General features: G+C 49.5%; 1 protein-coding gene across 1 annotated transcript in view; it reads left to right on the forward strand.

Annotated features, from left to right (window-relative positions):
• Window positions 1–18,670, forward strand: part of PLCG2 (phospholipase C gamma 2) — a 146,805-nt gene that overhangs the window by 112,903 nt on the left and 15,232 nt on the right. Inside the window, exons 24-31 of the mRNA XM_070612379.1 lie at window positions 1,053–1,119; window positions 2,894–3,051; window positions 7,651–7,753; window positions 9,232–9,441; window positions 11,232–11,377; window positions 12,337–12,451; window positions 13,402–13,569; window positions 18,395–18,483. Of these exons, the coding sequence (XP_070468480.1) occupies window positions 1,053–1,119; window positions 2,894–3,051; window positions 7,651–7,753; window positions 9,232–9,441; window positions 11,232–11,377; window positions 12,337–12,451; window positions 13,402–13,569; window positions 18,395–18,483 (1,056 nt within the window). The remainder of the gene's footprint in view (window positions 1–1,052; window positions 1,120–2,893; window positions 3,052–7,650; window positions 7,754–9,231; window positions 9,442–11,231; window positions 11,378–12,336; window positions 12,452–13,401; window positions 13,570–18,394; window positions 18,484–18,670) is intronic.

Here is an 18,670-nt window from a genome sequence, read left to right on the forward strand (position 1 = left end):
TGTTTGGCCAGCCAGACTACCAGAACGTGCTCGGCATGAGTAAGCAAGCAGGCCTAAGTGGAAGGTGAGCTGAGGCCCTCCTGGTGACGTGCCAAACCTGGTGTCTGTGCCCCGCCTCCTCTTGCCCAGAAGGCTCAAAGAGCAGCTACTTTCAGTGTGACAGTGCTGCACCAAGGATGGCCTCTTTGTCATGAGGACTTTAATAAGGTCTTGTTAGAGCCCAAGAAATTTTCTAAGGGAGGTAGGGCAATCTGGGAAGGCTGCATGGAGGAAGGGGCATTTGAGCCTTGTAAGTCCAGTTAGAGTTCAACAGCAGGAGACTAGCAGAAGGGAATTCCAGGTGGGAGGTACAGCCTGAGCAAAGTGTGGTGATGGGAACGTGGTTGTGTTCATCGTGCTCGGTCGGAGGCAAAGACTTGACCCCCCTTGCTGTGTCTGTTCCGCATTGCCCTTACCCACACAGTCGGTGTTAGCCTAGTGGAGGGGTGGGGTAGTACAAGCAGTGGGCAGACACACAGTTCTGTCAGCTCTCTTGAGACCAACCTAGTCCCCATCTCACCTGGACCCTGGGATGGTTCAAATGTGCAGTGGCAGGTAGAGCTGGAAGGCTGACCAGGGCCGAGGAAAGCCTTAGAGCTAGATTGCAGAGCCTGGATGTTGCTCCCACAGGGCATGGGGAGCCACAGAAGGTTCTTGAGCTGGACTTTAGGAGGCCAAATAGTTTCATTTCATGATAATGTCAGAATAAAGGGTCAAGGATGTTTGTTTAAAGCAGACCCATGGAGAGCTTCAAATCGTGTTCTGGAATTCACAGGGCACATTTTCACCGACTGGAAACTGAAACGTGAACCTATGGCACCTGCTCGCTGCTAGGTCCCCAGCAGCAACATGCTTCATTATTTAGCTCTCTCCGGTGGACGTCTCCTGTAATGAAAATGCATTTTAAACAGGTCCGCAGGCGGCGTCTCTGCTAAACGGTGTGCTTTGGAAACCGGTTGTCTTTTTATTATTCCCGTTAAGGCTAACGTGAGTTATGTCTTGTTTCTTCACAGATTATTGAAGACAATCCCTTAGGGTCTCTCTGCAGAGGAATATTGGATCTCAACACCTATAACGTTGGTACGTGCACACGTGGTCTTAGCCTGCACTTCCACCCGGATCCCCCCAGCCTGGCCTCAGAACCTCCCCAGGCCGGCGGGGGGGCGGCTGTCGCTGGGTCTAGCTTTGACATGGACGCTGGTTTGGCCCCCAGTGCTGTGCTGAAACCGAGCATCGGGCCAGGCTGGTCAATGATTGCAGTTTTGTTTCTGCTGTTCATATCTGTAAAGTGCCAAAACAGAATCTGGTGTATAACAAGTGCTAGATGAATGTTAGCTGTTCTTCGAGCATCATCCCACCCTGTCAGGGACCCACCTGGGTTTCCTCTGCTATTGTAAGAGGAGTTGAGCTGTTGGCCGGGTTGCAATGCAGCATGGAGTTGGGAGTGTTCAGTTCTAAGCCCAGCCCTGCCTCCAAGTTGCTACAAGGCCCTGGGGCTGTCACTTCTCTCTGAATTGCAGCTTCCTGGCCACTCAGCTGGGCATCAGGAAACCTGGCCTGTTCACGTTGGAGTCTGGTGCAAGGAGGGGAGTGAAGGCATGGCCCGCACACAGGCTCATACAGCGGTGGCAGGGGCGTGATGGCATGGGGCTTCCTGGGCCTTGATGGTGCCCGCTATAAAGTGGGCACATGGAAGCTTCCATGGGAAGGGGCAGTGAGGGAGACGTTCTGGGCAAGAAGCCCCAGCAGCTCCCTTCGGTGAGCAGCCACTGTCTCCACAGCAGGCCTCCACGCTCCCTGCCGTCCATCAGCCCATTAGCCGGGGTAGGCAGGAGAGGGGTTCTTTGTTCCAGTTAACAGATGAGAAATCCAAGCCTGCAAGTGACCACAGGACCTGCCTGTGAGTTAACGGGCAAGCTGGGACTGGGGTATTCAGGGCTCGTGTCTTCACTTACGTCGCTCTTTCTCTTGTCTCTTGCACCGTGTTTGCAGAGCACAGGCACATGGCTCAGGGATGAGGAAGAAGGAGCTTGAGTCAGCTCTGCTTTGAGCCTCAGCTTTGCCACTTTAGCCACGTGACCTTCCATGCATTACTTGCCCTCAGCTAGTCCCCGTTTCCTCTCCTGTAACATGGGTATCCCAAGAGTAGCACCCCCAAAAGCTTGTGATAAGGAGCAGATAAGATACAATGCGTGTAATCAGCTTAGAACGTTGCCTGGTGTGTAGGAGCACAGCGATCTTAGCTACCGGTATTATTTGGCAGATAAAATTTTCCTCTGATGGGGACTAGGTTGGTTTCAAGAGAGCTGACAGAACTATTTGGCAGCCTAAATTTTCCTAAGGAAAATACTTCCTCTGCAGAATCTATTCTGTACCTCTCTCCTCACTTCTGGTGGCTGCCGGCGGTCCTGGTGGTCCTTGGCTCGTGCATCACTCCGATCTCAGCTCTGTCTTCCGTGGCCATCTTCCCTGTGTCTGTGTCTCTGATTTCCCTCTCCTTTCTCTGAGAAGGACTAGCTCTTGGATTTAGGGTGGACCTTGAGATCATCTCAAGATCTTTAGTTTCAGTACACCTGCAAAGACCCTATTTCCGTGGAAGCTTACATTCACAGAGCCCAGGGCTTAGGATGTGGACCTGTCTTTTTGGAGAACACGTCTCACCCAGTTGTATACCTTAGGCAGTGGTGTGTGTCAAGAGGCCTGATACAAGGCAGACGTCCCAGTGGATGCTGACCATGATGACAGCAATGGCGGTTTGGTTGGGTGCATGAGAGAAGCGGCTTGGGCAGTGTGAAGTCTGGTCCTCGTGGCCTTCTAACAGGCTGAGCGGAACTTTTGTTGTTGTCTCTCAAAGTGAAAGCCCCACAGGGGAAAAACCAGAAGCCTTTCGTCTTTATCCTGGAGCCCAAGAAGCAGGGCGATCCTCCGGTGGAGTTTGCCACGGACAGGGTGGAGGAGCTCTTTGAGTGGTTTCAGAGCATCCGGGAGATCACCTGGAAGATCGACACCAAGGTAGGCATGCTGCTTACCTGGGCTCAGGTGGGCCTGGTACTCTCAGGCCTCTGGCACTCTGCTGAGGCTGTGGGTGGGCCTGGGCGGCAGGAGGAGCAGGCCAGGGGGCCACACGGAAATCAGGGAGGGGATGGAATGGGTTCAGACAATGGGAGCACCATCATTATGCAGAGGAAAAGGGTGTTGGCAGTCCCCCAGGGGAGCTGGGTCTGGACTGAACCTTCGGAAGGCTCAGAGTATGTTCAGTGACACTCGATGTTTGGGGCCTGTCTGGCCCTGCATATCTTAACCAGAAAGTATTGCATTCCTCATTTTGAATGTTTTCTTGCTTCTAAAGATTGTTCAAAGGAGCCTTTCCACAGCAAGCGTTCAGTGGGGCCACCTCCCTGTACCTGTAGTCCAGGGCTCTGGGAATTCTGTACTTGACAAGACTCAGTTCTTCCCCTCCAGAATTTTCTATTCTTGAGGAGGACTTTCCACCCTAGATGGGAATGAACTTTTCAGGCGGTATCCTGAATGCAGCCTTAGTGTTTGGCTGGAAGTGTTTTGAGGAGGGTGAGGTTCTGGGTAAGAATAGGAGGTTTAGAGTTAGGCACGCTGGAGTTCGCAGGCTGGTGGGGCTGGACCCTGGGCAAGTAACCATGGTTCTCTGGGCCTCGGTTTCCTTGTCTGTAACCCGAGGAACCACATACCTGACTCACGAGATGAAGTGAACATGAAATGAGATGATGCGTGGAAAGTGCTAGGCCCACTGCCGGACACACAGAAAGGGCTCAGGTCATGACGGCACTTAATCGTCACGTTGTCATCATACCAGGAGGACACGGGGAAGTGTCAGATGCCATTTGCTCTATCTTGTGGCCATAGAACTGGGAAGAAATTTCAGAGTTTCCCATGTACCCAGTTGCTTCTAAGGCAGATCTTGACCCAAAGGGCTCATCTTAAAGCTTTACCAGGACCTCTTGGGTCTCCCGGACTCTTGAGTCTCTCTCCTGCAAGGTACTTGGAGGGTCATCCACCAGTGGCCTGGTCTTCCCTTCCCTCTGGGGGCCTCAATCTGGGCCAGTCTCTGGTCACTGCAGGCCCCTTGACTCACTGTTTCAATACCCTGGAGGGAGGTCCTCTTGTTTAGAAGACTGTCTGCAAACGGCTGGTCAGATAGGCACCCTCCCTGGCAGGGCCTGCCCTTTCCCTGCCCCAGAATCTAGTCAGAGGCCTTATATATGGGTCCTCGTTCTTCCCAAGGCTTGTCATACCATCACTAGTCACTTAGGATGAACCCTGAGCTTGTGGCCAACAAGGCTGTTCCCAATTTCCCTGATGGCACCATCTTATCTGCCCTCTTGTGCCTCTGATGCAGTACAGCTCCCAGGCACCGGGGGCGCCACTGTCCTGGGGTTCCTTTGAAAGATCCTTTCCCCTATCTTCTAGGTGTGTTCTCATTGCCGGTTGAATGGTTGTCATCATGATCTGTATGGCGCTGTTTGCCAGCGTGTGACCCTCCTGAGCATATTTCAGCATTTGTGATTCTGGGCCCCTCTAGCTGAGAATGGAGAAAAACACTAGTGAGAAAGCTCTTAGCAACTGTTCCCCGTAGACTTTATTCTCAGGCACTCAAGCCTCCTCTGGAGTGGACCACGCATGGGGCTCAGAGGAGAGGGGGCATGGCGATGACCCCCTCGGCCTCGTGCCTCCTGGCCCTCTCCACTTCGCTTCATGGAGAAAAATGTAACTTCGCTAGAAGTCGTCCCGCCCTCCTCGCATGAAGCTTTCTGAAATTAAGCCTAGTTCTTCAAGGCTGCAATTCTCTCCCTTTGATCTGCATTCCTCCGTAATTGGTTTTTACATCTGCTAAGATTTCATGAGAAAAAGATTTTTTTTAAGTCTTGTTATTACATGTGGAGGTTAAAAAACAAGAGTCAGCAATGTCGACCAAGTTGCCGCTCTGGGCACTGCCAGCTCTAGGAGGAACTGGCGTGGGAACAAAGAAGGAAGTCCTGTCCTGCCTCTGGGAAACCAGCGTGAGATGAGCTCTCAGCTCACTGCCGGGGGCTCCTCACCAAGGCCTTACCCTTGTGCCCGTCCCTAAGCATCTGCTCTGGGCTCTGTAATTTTACGCCATATCTTCCTTCAGTCAAGGGCAAAAGACCAGTCATAAGATCCGTCTAATTAGTGAGTTTCTAGAGCCTGACCAGTGAAGTGTGCTGTGACTTCAAATTCTGAGATGGCCCGATGGGCAGAGTCTGTAGGTCTGGAGACTGACTGTTCTACAGTTTTGAAGAAGCAACTGGTATTTCATCTTGAGCTAATACTGTTTTCTGCTGAGGTTGGAAAAAAAAGTGACGCCCCATAACTTGTCATTGGTCTGTGCTTTGTGAGGCCAAAGTTCCATAATTTGACACAGGTGTGGCATGTCCCACCCCATCCTTGTTTGAAGCAATTCTGTTGTCATTAGAGGTGAGCTGTGTTGTTGCTGGGGCTTCCTGTCCCCAGACAGCCCCAAGGTGGAAACTGTGCCCCAAGAGTGCAAAGCCAAGTTGATACACGGACTAGGAGAAAATGCCTGAGGTTTCAAAGTAAGTAAGCTTCAGTCTGTCTGGCGGCATTATGCTGCCGACTGTCTGGCCGACATCTCTGCCTCTCGCTCTGTGCCCCTCCCAACCACAACAACCCCTTCTAGCCTGACCTCTGTGGCCTGCTTTGTACCCAAGGACATTTAGAAAGTGTGGAAGGGGCTGGTGGAAGTTGGCTGCGCATAGATGAGCTCCGGCAAATTTTGGAGGTTTACAGTTACCTTCAGGCCTGTCCTGGTGATGTGGCCACGGCAGGAGGCCACAGAATAGGCTCGTTTGCCGGTCTTTGCAAAGGTCCCCGTTGGCCCCAGAACTCACGTCAGCGCTCACGGGGGAAGGCGTTCTTACAGAAGAAATCGGGTGCCCACACCTGCTTATTTAAAGAGGGGACGTTCTCTTTCTTGCCCTAGAGGGGGCGTTTCCGGGGAAATCAGAGTGGCCCCCACTTGCTGGCCACATGCCTGGTGGAGCGCGAAGGCCTCCTTGTTCAGTTCTCCCAATAGCCCTCCCTGGGAGATGAGTACTCACGTTAGCCGCATTTTACAGCTGAGGAAACTGAAGCACAGAGAGATGGTATAACTTGCCCAGTTGACACAGCCAATAAATAGCATGGCCAGGTTTCGAACCCGTGTCTCTGATTTCAGTTCCCGTTATCGTAACCAGTGTGTCATGTAGCTCCTCTCAGCAAGTCACCACCTGTTACCTGAACACTTGCTACCCACAGGGCCCTGCTCCCAGGGGGACGTGTCTCAGTGGGGACACAGGTCTGGGCACTCGTGTTGAATGGCACCAATGTGAGACAGTTGCGTGAGGGACCGTGCAAGGCAGAGACAGGGTGAGACAGCCCTCTGGAAAGTTTGAGGAAAGCAACTTCCCTTTTCAGGCCTGGCTAGAGTTATCCTGGAAGGCTTCCTGGAAGAGGGATTATTTGGGCAGGGTCCAGGATGAGGAGGGATCTGATGGACCGGCAGAGCAGAGAGGATGGGGCGTGTAGGGCGAGGAGCCAGGAGGTCATTGCTGTGGTTCAGAGGGACCCAGGATGAGAACTCGGGCATTTTAGAAAAATCTTCAAGACCTGGTGGCTGATGGTGCATAAGGGACAAAGCAGAGTGGTAACATGTGAGGCCCATTGCTTAAGCATCTGGTCTTGTCACTGACTCGCTGTGTAGCCTGGGATAAGCTGCTCCACCTCTCTGTGCTGCAAGTTCTTTGTCAGTGGAGCTATATTCTCCCTCTTGGGGGATGTGTGGGCTTAGATAAATGCACCTTAGATGAATCCATCAAGCACTCATGTGCGATGCCTGAAGCAAAGCAGCCCCCCAAATGGTGCATGTTATCATCTGCATATAATGTTCCCTCAAGGCTCCCCCCTTGGCCAATGGGAGGATGCGAGTCAGAATTTGGCAAGGCCTGAGAGGGATGCCTGGTTTGGGGTGAAGTGAGATGCTCATCTTTACTCGGCTGGAGATCTGACAGGCCAGTGACTCCCAAGTCCATGGCATGTGGCCTGGGACCTGGAGAGCCCTCTGTGCAGGTCCATGGTGGGTGAAGTCCAAGGGGCAGGAGGCTATGCACGCTGCAGGGGCCAGCAGGCTCTGGTGAGGGTGCCATGGTTGGTCTGCAGAGCCCACGAGGACGTGAGGGCACGGGCTTGGAGAACTGGGGCTTGACAGACTGTGGCAGTGTGGTTTTAGGGCAGGATCCCAAGAGCAGAGGGTTAGGGAGAGAGGGTTGGTGACACAGAGCCCTCACCCCCATCTGTTCTTCAGAGCTGTGACCAGGGACTGAGCTAGACGCCCATCCAGGGTGGAAACAACTTGGTCAAGAGTTTGAGCAGTAAGGGGAAGGAAGGAGAGGGGGGGGCGCGGGGGAAGGGAAAAGATTCCACTCGGTTAGAGATCTGAGCATGCAGGTTGGCTGAGAGGGGACGCCAAGGGGAGGAGGACGCACGCCAGGTAAGCTGGGAGGCTGGGACTTCTCCGGTGCCGGCTTGAGCGCTGGAACTAAAGACACTGGCTCCCTGCAGGAGAACAACATGAAGTACTGGGAGAAGAACCAGTCGATCGCCATCGAGCTCTCGGACCTGGTCGTCTACTGCAAGCCAACCAGCAAGACCAAGGACAATTTAGGTACTATCTCCCGGGACTCTGCCTCCTGACTTTGGTGAAAACGCTTGTTTCCTTTTGAGTCCGGCATCGTCAGAGGGCACAGTGAGCGTGGTTCCGGCTCATTCTTCGCTACCCTGAGTGGGAGCCTCCCCTTGAGTTTGTCCTCAGGATGGGGGTGCCAGTGAAACAGGCCCTTCTGGTACCTTCAAGAGGAAAACCCTCTTAGAAGGCAGATTCCTTTCCCACAACTGCTGTAACAAGTTACTACAACCTTGGTGGCTGAAAACATCATATGTTTATTATCTTATAGTCCTAGGGGCCAGAAGTCCGAAATCGGCGTCACTGGGCTGAAATTAAGGTGTTGGCAGGGCCCTGCTCCCTCCAGAGGTTCCAGGAGAGAATCTGTTCCTTGCTCTTCCATCTTCTAGAGGCTGCCGGCATTCCTTGGCTTGTGGCCACGTCACTCCAGTCTCCACCTCTGTGGTCACATTGCCTTCTATGTAGTCAAATCTCTCTATTATAAGGACCCTGTGGTTACATTTAGGGCCCAGATAATCTCCCTATTTCAAGCCCCTTAATTTAATCACATCTGCAAAGTCCCTTTTGCCATATAAGGTCACATGGTCACAGGTTTCGGGGATCAGGACCTAGTTAACTTTGGGGGCCGTTATTCAGCTTGCCACAGAAGGATTCAAAAATGGATCTTCTGCCCAATTCTCCAAAGTAGCAAGTTGGATCTAATAATGATCCTGTTCATATTTTCTTCCCCCTTTCTTTGAGCCTTTTGAGCAACTCCTATCTTTGATCTCAAGAATCTGTGATTCCGGGAGGACCAGGGAAACAGTACTAAACTCCAGAGTTAGCGGTCCCTGGGAGGCTGCACCCCGGGCACCTCCGCATACCGGGGAAGATGCTGAAGCTCAGAATGGGACTGGGCCGGGCTCAACGTGTGTGTGGGCTGTCCCACCACGTTTGATGGGAAGGAGCAAATCCCATTCATTCTCCCCTTCGCCACACGGGCACCTGTCACATCCCTTCCTGTGGGCAGCTGATTCTCCCCCCACCAGCATGCTTGGTTCACTAGTCTTGTCTACAACGTCTTTGATGAGGAAGCCATATCTGTCGTCTGTATTTCCCACTCCTAAGATCTCCTCCTGCCTGCTGACCCCTGAGGCCATTCCCCATCCCCTTTCTGTGCTTGTGCCACTTTTGTGTTTTCTTATACAAGGATGTTAGTAGTTTTAAACAAAAAGTCAATTACAATATTCCTAGACTAAAAGGCTGTGGGAACCCTGGGCTCCCTTTTAATATGTGGGATCCCCAGAGGGCAGGAGCCCACAGCAGGACCAGTTACGGCAATATCATCATAACCACTCGAATGTCTTGTCCAAGAGGGAGATTCCTGGTTTCATTTTAAACCCCTGCATCCAGCCCTCGCACCAAGCGTTGAGAAAATGCATGAGACACAGAATAAACGGCGACTCCCTCTCTGTGTGCAGAAAACCCCGACTTCCGAGAAATCCGCTCGTTTGTGGAGACGAAGGCGGACAGTGTGGTCAGACAGAAACCCATCGATCTCCTGAAGTACAATCAAAAGGGCCTGACCCGCATTTACCCCAAGGGACAGAGGGTGGACTCCTCCAACTACGACCCCTTCCGCTTCTGGCTGTGTGGCTCCCAGATGGCGGCACTCAATTTCCAGACTGCAGGTAAAGGGGCACTGACTGGGTCCTATAAATCTAAGATAACGGTGGCGTTATTCCAGGCACAGTCTGCTGGGGCCACCCATGTGACACGCTGTCCCAGAACGCATGATTTGTCGTGGGAACTCTCCAGGGTCAACCAGCATGCCCGAGTGAGGCCCATCAGTTGCCTGGCGTGATGAAGGGGACCAATGGGCACGCCTGACAGCGGCCACTTGTATTTGGCAGGCTCTGTGACGCCAAGTGACAGATGCTGACTCAGTCTGGCTTAAGAGAGAAAGGAAATGCATTAGCTCACGTCATTTAAAGTCCAGGAGCTGACTCAGCTTCAGGCACAGCTGGATACAGGCGTTCAGTGGCTGTCTTCAGCGCTCTCTCCTCTTCTCTGGGCCCATCCTTTTTTGAGGGCTTCGTGCTCAGACCCTTTTTTCCGGAGATAGTCACGTGCTGGGAAAAGCCAACATGCAAAACTTTTTTACGTGAATGGTCGCATAAACCAGTGTTTTACACTTTAAGTCTCTTTTGGGGATCTAGTCATCAGTAGTCTCCTTTATCTTATTTTTATGCCTGCATAGGATTCCACTGAGTGGAACCATACTTCGCCAACTGGCCCCCTGCTGAGGCACGTTCAGCTTACTTCCCGTCATTCTCTAATACAGACGGCACTGCCTTCTGTAGCCTTCTTTGAGCATCATTGCACAGATGTGAGAGTCCATCTGTGGGACAAAGTCCGCAGAAGTGTAGGGTGGGTCAAACAGCACTGGCATTTTGATCAACTTTGCCCCGACGAAAACCAGTGAACACCTGTATCCAGCTGTGCCTGAGTGAAGACACAGCCAAACCACCCTCCGTAGAGATTGTGGGTGGGAATGCAAATTGGTGAAACATTTGAATACACCCTTTTTTGGCGTAACTTCACCAACTTGGTTTTTTTCAAACTTTTCAGTCTTTGCCCATCTGATAGGTGAAAATTGATGTCACATTGTGGTTACAGCTTCCCTCCTTATTGTAGCATTAACCAGTTTTCCACGTATTTAGGGAGTATTTGCATTTTCTTTTCTGCAGACCCTCTGTTCCCGCTTCTTACCCAGTGTCTCTAATGGGGGGTAGGTATTTATAGCACACATTTATCAGCTCTCTTAGTAGGTTAAATTTATACGTTTACCTGTCATTTGAGTTAAAATGATTTTTCTTTCTATAGTATGTCTTAACTTTTATGGAAATGTTTTCTATGTAGAAATTTTTAGTTTTGAGTAGGTTTTAATCTTTTTTTTATGATTCTGGATTTTGTGTCATACTTGGAAAGGGGCTCTTGGTCTGAGGTTTTTAAAAAATTCCATATTTTCTTCCAGTAACATGGGTTTTCAATGGGTTTTTTTAAACCCATATTTTTGAATCAGATACCTATATATATATATATATATTTTTATGAGGAAGATTGGCCCTGAGCTAACTTCTGTTGCCAATCTTCCTCTTTCTGTTTGAGGAAGACTGTCGCTTAGCTAATATCTGTGCCAATCTTCCACTATTTTGTGTGAGGTGCTGCCACGGTGTGGCTTGATAAGCAGTGCTAGGGCTGTGCCTGGGATCCGAACCCACGAACCCCGGGCTGCAGAAGCAGAGCGCATGAACTTAACCATTATGCCACTGGGCTGGCCCCTCAGATACCTATTTTTAAAACTGCCTGAAATTATTTTTGGAAGAAGGTATAAATCATTGCCCACCTGGCGTGGCCTGGCCCCAGGGGCCAGCATTCTCCTGCCTCACTCACTGTCACAGTGCTCTTTCCTCCCCAGATAAGTACATGCAGATGAACCACGCCTTGTTTTCACTCAATGGGCGGACGGGCTACGTCCTACAGCCTGAGAGCATGAGGACGGAGAAGTACGACCCCATGCCGCCCGAGTCCCAGAGGAAGATCCTGATGACTTTGACGGTCAAGGTAAGGCCCAGCTCTCCTTCCTTGCCCAGGGGCCAGGGCCGCGCATCACTGAGAGGGTCCAGCCCTCTGCCTTGTGATGGCCTGTCTCCTTGTGTAAACTGTCAACACTCAGACAATTTTCAGAATCTTAATTACAGCGCACGCCAGGTCATTTCAGGGGAAAAGAACAGGGAGGAGGGTCTTCCCAAGTCCACCCTGGTCACCTCCCCATGTGTCCATCTCTTGCTGGGTTCAGCAGGGTCTCTCTGAGGTCCCGGTGAGGTCATCCTCTGGCCAAATAAGGAGAGAAATAAAATATCTGGGAAGTGGCCATATGGTCTTTATGGAGGAGAGAGTTTATCCCCCCAGCGGCCAGTTCTGGGCTAAAAGCTTTTTTCAGATTCATCCAACTTTCAGAGGATGTGTTGTCTCTTTGTAAGAGTTTCTGTTTTCTCCTTTTTTGGGAAATTATGCAAGGTGGAGAAATGAATTGCGGTTTTCATAAGATTAAGGAAGAAAAAAATGAAGCATATGTAATCGAATGTTTAAAGAAAGACCAGTTACGAAAAGAATACCGTATTCTCCCCCATCATTTCCTGGGAGCTGGGAAATCGAGTGGCTAAACTCCCTCTCTGGGTGCCCACCTGGGCATGGGTGTGTGCGTTTCTGTGCTCAGGGGAGGTCCACCTGTTAGAGTCCGATGGCATGGGGACGCCCATCCTGGCTCATCCTCAACAGCTATGGGAATCCACCCCAACTCTCCGCCCCCATTTCCTCACCCCCAAGAAGGGAACAGTGGTGGTGTCCACTGCAGAAGGGGTTAGGACTTCTTCAGTGAAGAAATTGAGGCTGGCTTTGAACTCGTACAGTCTGGCTCTACAACCCGAAGTGACCTCCGTGCTAGACCACCCACGCAGAACTTGTTAGCTCTTCCCAGGATGGCTCCAGGAGAATTCCAGTACTTACCTTTGATGTCCTAGGTTCTTGGGGCTCGCCATCTCCCCAAACTTGGACGGAGTATTGCATGTCCCTTTGTGGAGGTGGAAATATGTGGAGCCGAATATGACAACAACAAGTTTAAGACGACAGTTGTGAGTAAGTTGCCTGGGTCCTTTCTCCTTTCAAACTTCAGTCGAGCTGACTCACATGTTAGGGATGCACTGGGAATTTGGTAATGCACTTTTGTTGTCCAGGTCTTTTACTTCATTCTTCTTGCACACTACAGTTCAACTCGGAGGGGAACCAAAGGCCTGTGTGGTTAAATAGTTGGACTGGTACCCAGTGCTATGTTTCTCTGCCTGTCAGTCATGTCGAGAGACCTGGGCAAGGCTCTTGCTCCCCGTGCCATGACAGTAGGGTGGTCTTCTCTCTGCATTAGGCTCCACCTGCTTTATCTACTGAGTTCAAGGCTAAGAAGCAGAGACACAGAGAGGATGTGGCTGACCTGACCCAAGGGCTGCAGCCTAACCTGCATGATCTTATCCCACAGAGGGCAGGGAGGCCTAGAGAAATGTTTGTTCTTCCATATGAAGCCAGGAAGACGTTGTCTGTGGGCCCTTTCAGGCCTGCCCCCTGGTAAAATGTAGCGCGATGAGCAGCTCATGTGCTGACCAGTGAAACTGGTGTTGTTAGAGGCCAGCAGGTTCACTGCTTGCCTTGCTCTGTGAGGCTCGTTCTGCCCTGACAACTCCAGAACCCATGCCTGTTCTTCCTCTTCAGAGAGCCTAACCCGCGTCCCTCATCAGACAAGGGATTCAGTGCTCACCTCTTCCAAACCACCTCTTCCTGCTCTGCCATCCACATCCCAGAGAGTTGAGATGGGAGATGTATAAAGGGAAGGTGGCCCCTGCTTGCTGAGGGCCAGGCCTGGGACAACAGCTTTACCAGGATTGCTACTGGGAAGAAAAAGATTATTTCTTAGATCTTGATATAGATGCACATTTACATGGTTGCTAAAGAAATTCAAAGCCAACGGAGTTAGAGATGGTTTTACCAGGTGGGGGCAGGATGAACGAGGCCTCTAATGAGCTCTGATTTCCTTCCAGATGACAATGGCCTAAGCCCTGTTTGGGCTCCAACACAGGAGAAGGTGACGTTTGAAATTTATGACCCAAACCTCGCGTTTCTGCGCTTTGTGGTTTATGAGGAAGATATGTTCAGTGATCCCAACTTTCTTGCTCATGCCACTTACCCCATTAAAGGGATCAAATCAGGTAAGACGCATTTCTCCTCGTTTTTATTAAATCATTGCAAAACCGACTGGGTGGCTTGGACAGCTGATCTCGAGGTAGTTCCCGTGAGCTGGCCACGTGTCTAGCCCCGTATCCAGCGTCATTTACATGGGGATGGGGAAGGTGGTGAGATAGGATGCTGGGCTCTTCAAAGTCAGGCGTCTGCATGCAAATTTGGATTATTGATTGATTGTCCACCTGGCACTGTAGTTTGATTTCATTCTGAAAAGTTAGAAGCTATTTGCCTCTCTCGGCCAGGGCTTAAGTCTAGTTGGATCTCCCACCCTCTTCCTGGCTGGCAGCGTGCTCTGGTGGGAAGGACAAAGCCCTTAACAACTGGCGTGAGTTACCATCTTAGGTCCACCTCCCCCGAGTCATCCTGGGCAAGTTACTTAAGCTTTCTGAGCTTCACTTTCTTCTTCTATAAAATTGGGGTGCTTGATTTAATTCTTCTCTGCTGAACAAAACGCAGAACCCCTTCGTGCTTTGAGAAGGGTCATTCTGTGTGTGCCTGGGACCAAGCCATGCTGGGTCATGTGATCGGCTCTTAAGAATCAAGAGACTGCGTCCCACCCCTCCAACGCAGCCAGACAGCCTCCCCTAGGGGAGGGGATTTGGGACCCATGAGCTTGGCGCTGCCTCCAGGTCCATTTATCCACGTGGCTACTTTGTCAGTGTGGCTGTCGTTATCTTGTATGCAGTTTCTCTCATTTACTTTCCTGCTGGATTTTATGTATCATACTTGATGAACAGGCCCTCACTCGTGTTGAATTCCCTTTTTCCCCTTAGTATTTCTGAGGCATGAGACATAAAATCATAGGTCCTTCTGGATTTTTCATGAGGTCACTGTTGCCCTGTTTTCTAAGGATCGTTTTAATGATTTATATGCAAATATAGTCTTTTCTCTTGATGTTGTTTAGAAACCTTGGGTCCTGTGTTTTTCCCCCTAAACTTGAGATATTCCCTAAATTTCTACCTTTCCTAGTGTCATAAATCTGATCCTTTCCACCACTGGGCACTTGCCCCATTAGGTATGCTGGGGACTCTGGTTAGAGAGTGCAGGTTCCTAGGCCCGTCTGGGGTGATTTGATTCAACCAGTCTGAGGTGGAACCTAGGAATCTGCATGCTTAGCCAGCTCCTCACATGGCCTTTGGATGGCACCTTGAGAAAACTAGCTAGGCCGAGGCTGCCCATCTTATCATCGAGGAAACAAATTCCTAAGCAAATGGGTAGATTAAACAAGAACTTGAGAAATGTTTAAACTTTCTGATTTTTTTTTTAGCAGTTTAGAAATCCCCATCTTCATAATTTAATAGGAATGAGGATACATTTGTAAGTTCCTGAGGCCTGATGGTTGGCAACCCGCCTTGGTTCATTTTTCCCACACTGTAAACTACGTTAAACCTAGCAATTTCGCTGCCGAGTTTGCCTTTGCAATTTGCCTCTTGTAGATTAGCCAAGTGAATAAGGCTTAGGACAGATGTCTTTTTATGGTCACTGTGCCTGGCCGCGCTAACCCACCTCCGCTGGATTCATCCTGCAGACAGCAGCTCTGCTGTTACCCGCTCCTAGCCGATGTCCTCTGGAAGCGTGAGGGATGTGAGCATTGGAGCCCCTCCCAGGGCCTTGGAGAGAGGTCACAGTTGATGGACTCTCCTCCCTGGTCACCAAATTATGTCGATTCATCTAGAAAATGCTATGAATTAGCTTGGAGATTAAAAAAAAGAGAGAGAACAAAACCTCAAGGATGATGAAATATGTGGCCCCCGACTGCGGGATGCTTTCAATAGGACCTTCTCTCTCTCTCCCTTCCAGCTTCCAGCAAGGCCTGGTACATCCATATTCATGGAGGAACGAAACAAAATGAACAATCCCGTTGTGCACAAGGCATTGGGGGCCTTCGGAACTCGAAAATAAACTTTGCCCATTGTCACCAGGGATGCACTTAAGCTTTTAAGCCAGCTGGAGCTTGGGAAGGGAGGAAAACAGCATTTATTGTGTTAGTGCCTTAAACTCTTTCTCTTTTAATCCTCACAGCAATCCTGTGAAAGAGGTTTTATCATCTCTGCTTTTTAAATATGAGAATTTTGTGGCCTAGAGATGTTAATTAACTTGCTCAAGGTCACACACCTGTAGGACCAGAGCTGGGATTCAAACCCAGGAATGTCTTACTTCACACCCCATGTTCTTCCTACTCTGCGGGCTACCCTTGAGGCCTCCACTACTCCTAATAAGCCAAGATGCTATCCTACTTCCAAAGATACCTATCTCACTTCCAAAGATACCTATCTCTGTCTCCCTTTCCTCTCTGACACGACCAAAACCAACACGGATAAGAACAGAATCAAACTCTATTTTTGGTGAAATGGGCAAACACCTTTCAGCCCTAAACCCAATATACATGAAGGGCTGTTCGCAAAAGTGAGACTTGGGCAGTGAGAGGAGGTACGTTGGTCCTCTGTATCTGCGGCATCTGCATCCTCCGCTTCAACCAACCACAGAGCGTGTACCACGTTTACGATTCGTGGTTGGTGGAGGCTGCGGATGTGCAACTCGTGGATGTGGAGGGCCGGCTTAGGGACTTGAGCATCTGTGGATTTTGGTAGCCATGGAGGGTCCTGGAACCAATCCCCTGTGGATACCAAGGGACAGCTGTACATGTTGCTGGAGACATCCAGCCAAGCGGACAGAGCTCACTTCTCCAATTTGGAGGCACGGGCCACTTGGCAGCCTCCCTGAACATCGAGGAGTGTTCAGCGTTGCAGTACATTCTAATAGTTGATCAACACGTAGACTGACTTCTTCCCCACAGACCAGCTCCTTAGAGATGCAGACTCTCGGTCCCCACCCCAACCCTCCCACGTCAGAATCTGCATTTTAATAAGACCCACAGGTGATTCACCTCGCATTAAAGTTGAAGAAGCCCTGGGCTTAGACTGCTAGGATTCTGTGGGCGTCCAGACCAAAAACAAACCAGCAAACAAACCAACAAAAATATTCCATCCCCTGGAGGGCGGAATAGATCAGAAAATGTCTCAACAGCAGGATTCAATGAGAACAATGTCCCCAAAATCCTCCAGGGAAAAGAATGTGACCTGGGAGTTTTATACCCATTTACACTGTCACTCAAGTATCAAATCAAGGACAGAAATGTTCGAACATGCACAATTCAGGGATTATATGTCTCGTGAGCTTGTATTGAAGAAAACAAAAGAAGACAAACTTAGCCAGGCAAAATATCGATGGAAAACTTCAGTAAAAATGTGCTGAGTGTTGGACATTTAAAAATTTGTGCATTTCATTGTGTGTGTAAATTTTATATCAGAAAAAGAATACTGTAAGCAAATATTGAGCTCTACTTAATGAGATGCATGCTGACACATTCAGAGGGAAGTGTACAGATGTCTCCATCCTACTTTGAAATATATACACGTGCACACACATGATAGATTGGTGGCTGGGTAAATGTGATAAAACAAGTCAAAGGTTAATGGTGAGATCTAGGCAGTGGGTGTACAAATGTTCCTTCTTTTAGCTTTGCTGTATAAATGTCAGAAAAATATAAGTCTCCCTTTGTGGGAGAATTATGGTTACAAAATGGAACGCAAATATTACACACCGTGTCGGTGTAGAAATAATAATACAGTTTACCCAAATTAGAGGAAGAAAAGGGAGAGCAGTATAGGGTTGGGCAAGCATGCCAGTTTCCTCATCATAAGCAGTGGGAAGTGAGAGATTCAGTAGATGTTATTTAAAGGTGATAAATCTCCTGAGAGTGAAAAGGTTCTCTAAGAGAAATAATCATCATCATTGAACAAGCCAAAAACTGAATGATGAAAGGCACAGAGGAAAGAGAGGGGGGTGCCCTAATTTGGGCATGGTCTGTCCTGGAGAATCAGTAGATACAACGCAAATAAAAAATTTTCAAGTCGAACGAGGGCCATACAGTGAATCCCCATGATAGGATGTTAAATGGAAATTGTAAGGTTCAGAATTGCTTAGGTCAGGGTCTTATCCTTTCGGGTTTTAAAGGAAACTCAGACATATGCATAGACTATTTTGGGAAGCTACTGTTAATAATAGTTCCTTCTGGAATAAGGAATTATGAGTGGGTGGGAGCGAGACTTTCATTGTTACTGTGTATTCTTTTGTACTACTTACTTAAGACAAGCAAACTCAACTTTGAGATGTGTTGCCTTAAACATTACTTAATTGGGGGAAAAATTCAGCTCCATCTCAGCCCTTCTCTAAATAAAAAGAAACGTTTAAATGACTGTCAGACACAGGTCCTAATTGTAAATAGGGAATGGCTTTTAGAGGAGGATGATCAATACTGCCGTGAACTGCCAAGGGACGGGAAGATTGCCTCCCATTGGAAATCTTTAAAGATACGACACACCCTTGGCTATGCTTTGTAAATGACTAAGTGGAGGAAATAGGTGTGAAGATTCATTACTCTTTTGAGTCTTTTGGCCTCAGGAGTATTTAAAGAATTGAAGCACAGCTGCAGTCACTCTAAAGTCAATGTGTAATGTCCTGTGGGTTTTAATTTCTTCTGAGTGAATCATTTTCATTTCTAGATGGCAGGTATTTTGAACTTCTCTGAGTAGACCTGTCAAGGCTGCATTCTGGAGCCCCTCTCTCTAACCGTCAGGATGGGACTTCTGGCTTCCAGAAAGTCAGCCCCTAGCATGGGGCACTGACCTCTCTGCTTCTTGGAGGGACTTGTGATCCCTGGGTACCCCAGGAAAGCTAAGGTCTGACAATAATCGCCTGCCTTTGCGTTGTTTTTCTATTCTGCTGCAGGATTTAGATCTGTTCCTCTGAAGAATGGGTACAGTGAAGACATTGAGCTGGCTTCCCTCCTGGTTTTCTGTGAGATGCGGCCCGTCCTGGTGAGTGGAGAAACACCAGTTGGGGTTCCCTGAGCTATGCCTGCTGGTGGGGTGGAAATGACCAGTGAGCTCAGTTGGCTGATGGACTTAAACTCATTGAAAATTGTCTAGTCAAACTTGCCACATCATTAAAGAGGAATTCCTTTTAGCTACAGATTTACCCAGGGCTCCTAGGTTTTTCCTCCCA

Source organism: Equus przewalskii, chromosome 3, assembly GCF_037783145.1.
Source record: "Equus przewalskii isolate Varuska chromosome 3, EquPr2, whole genome shotgun sequence".
NCBI classification, from domain to species: domain Eukaryota; kingdom Metazoa; phylum Chordata; class Mammalia; order Perissodactyla; family Equidae; genus Equus; species Equus przewalskii.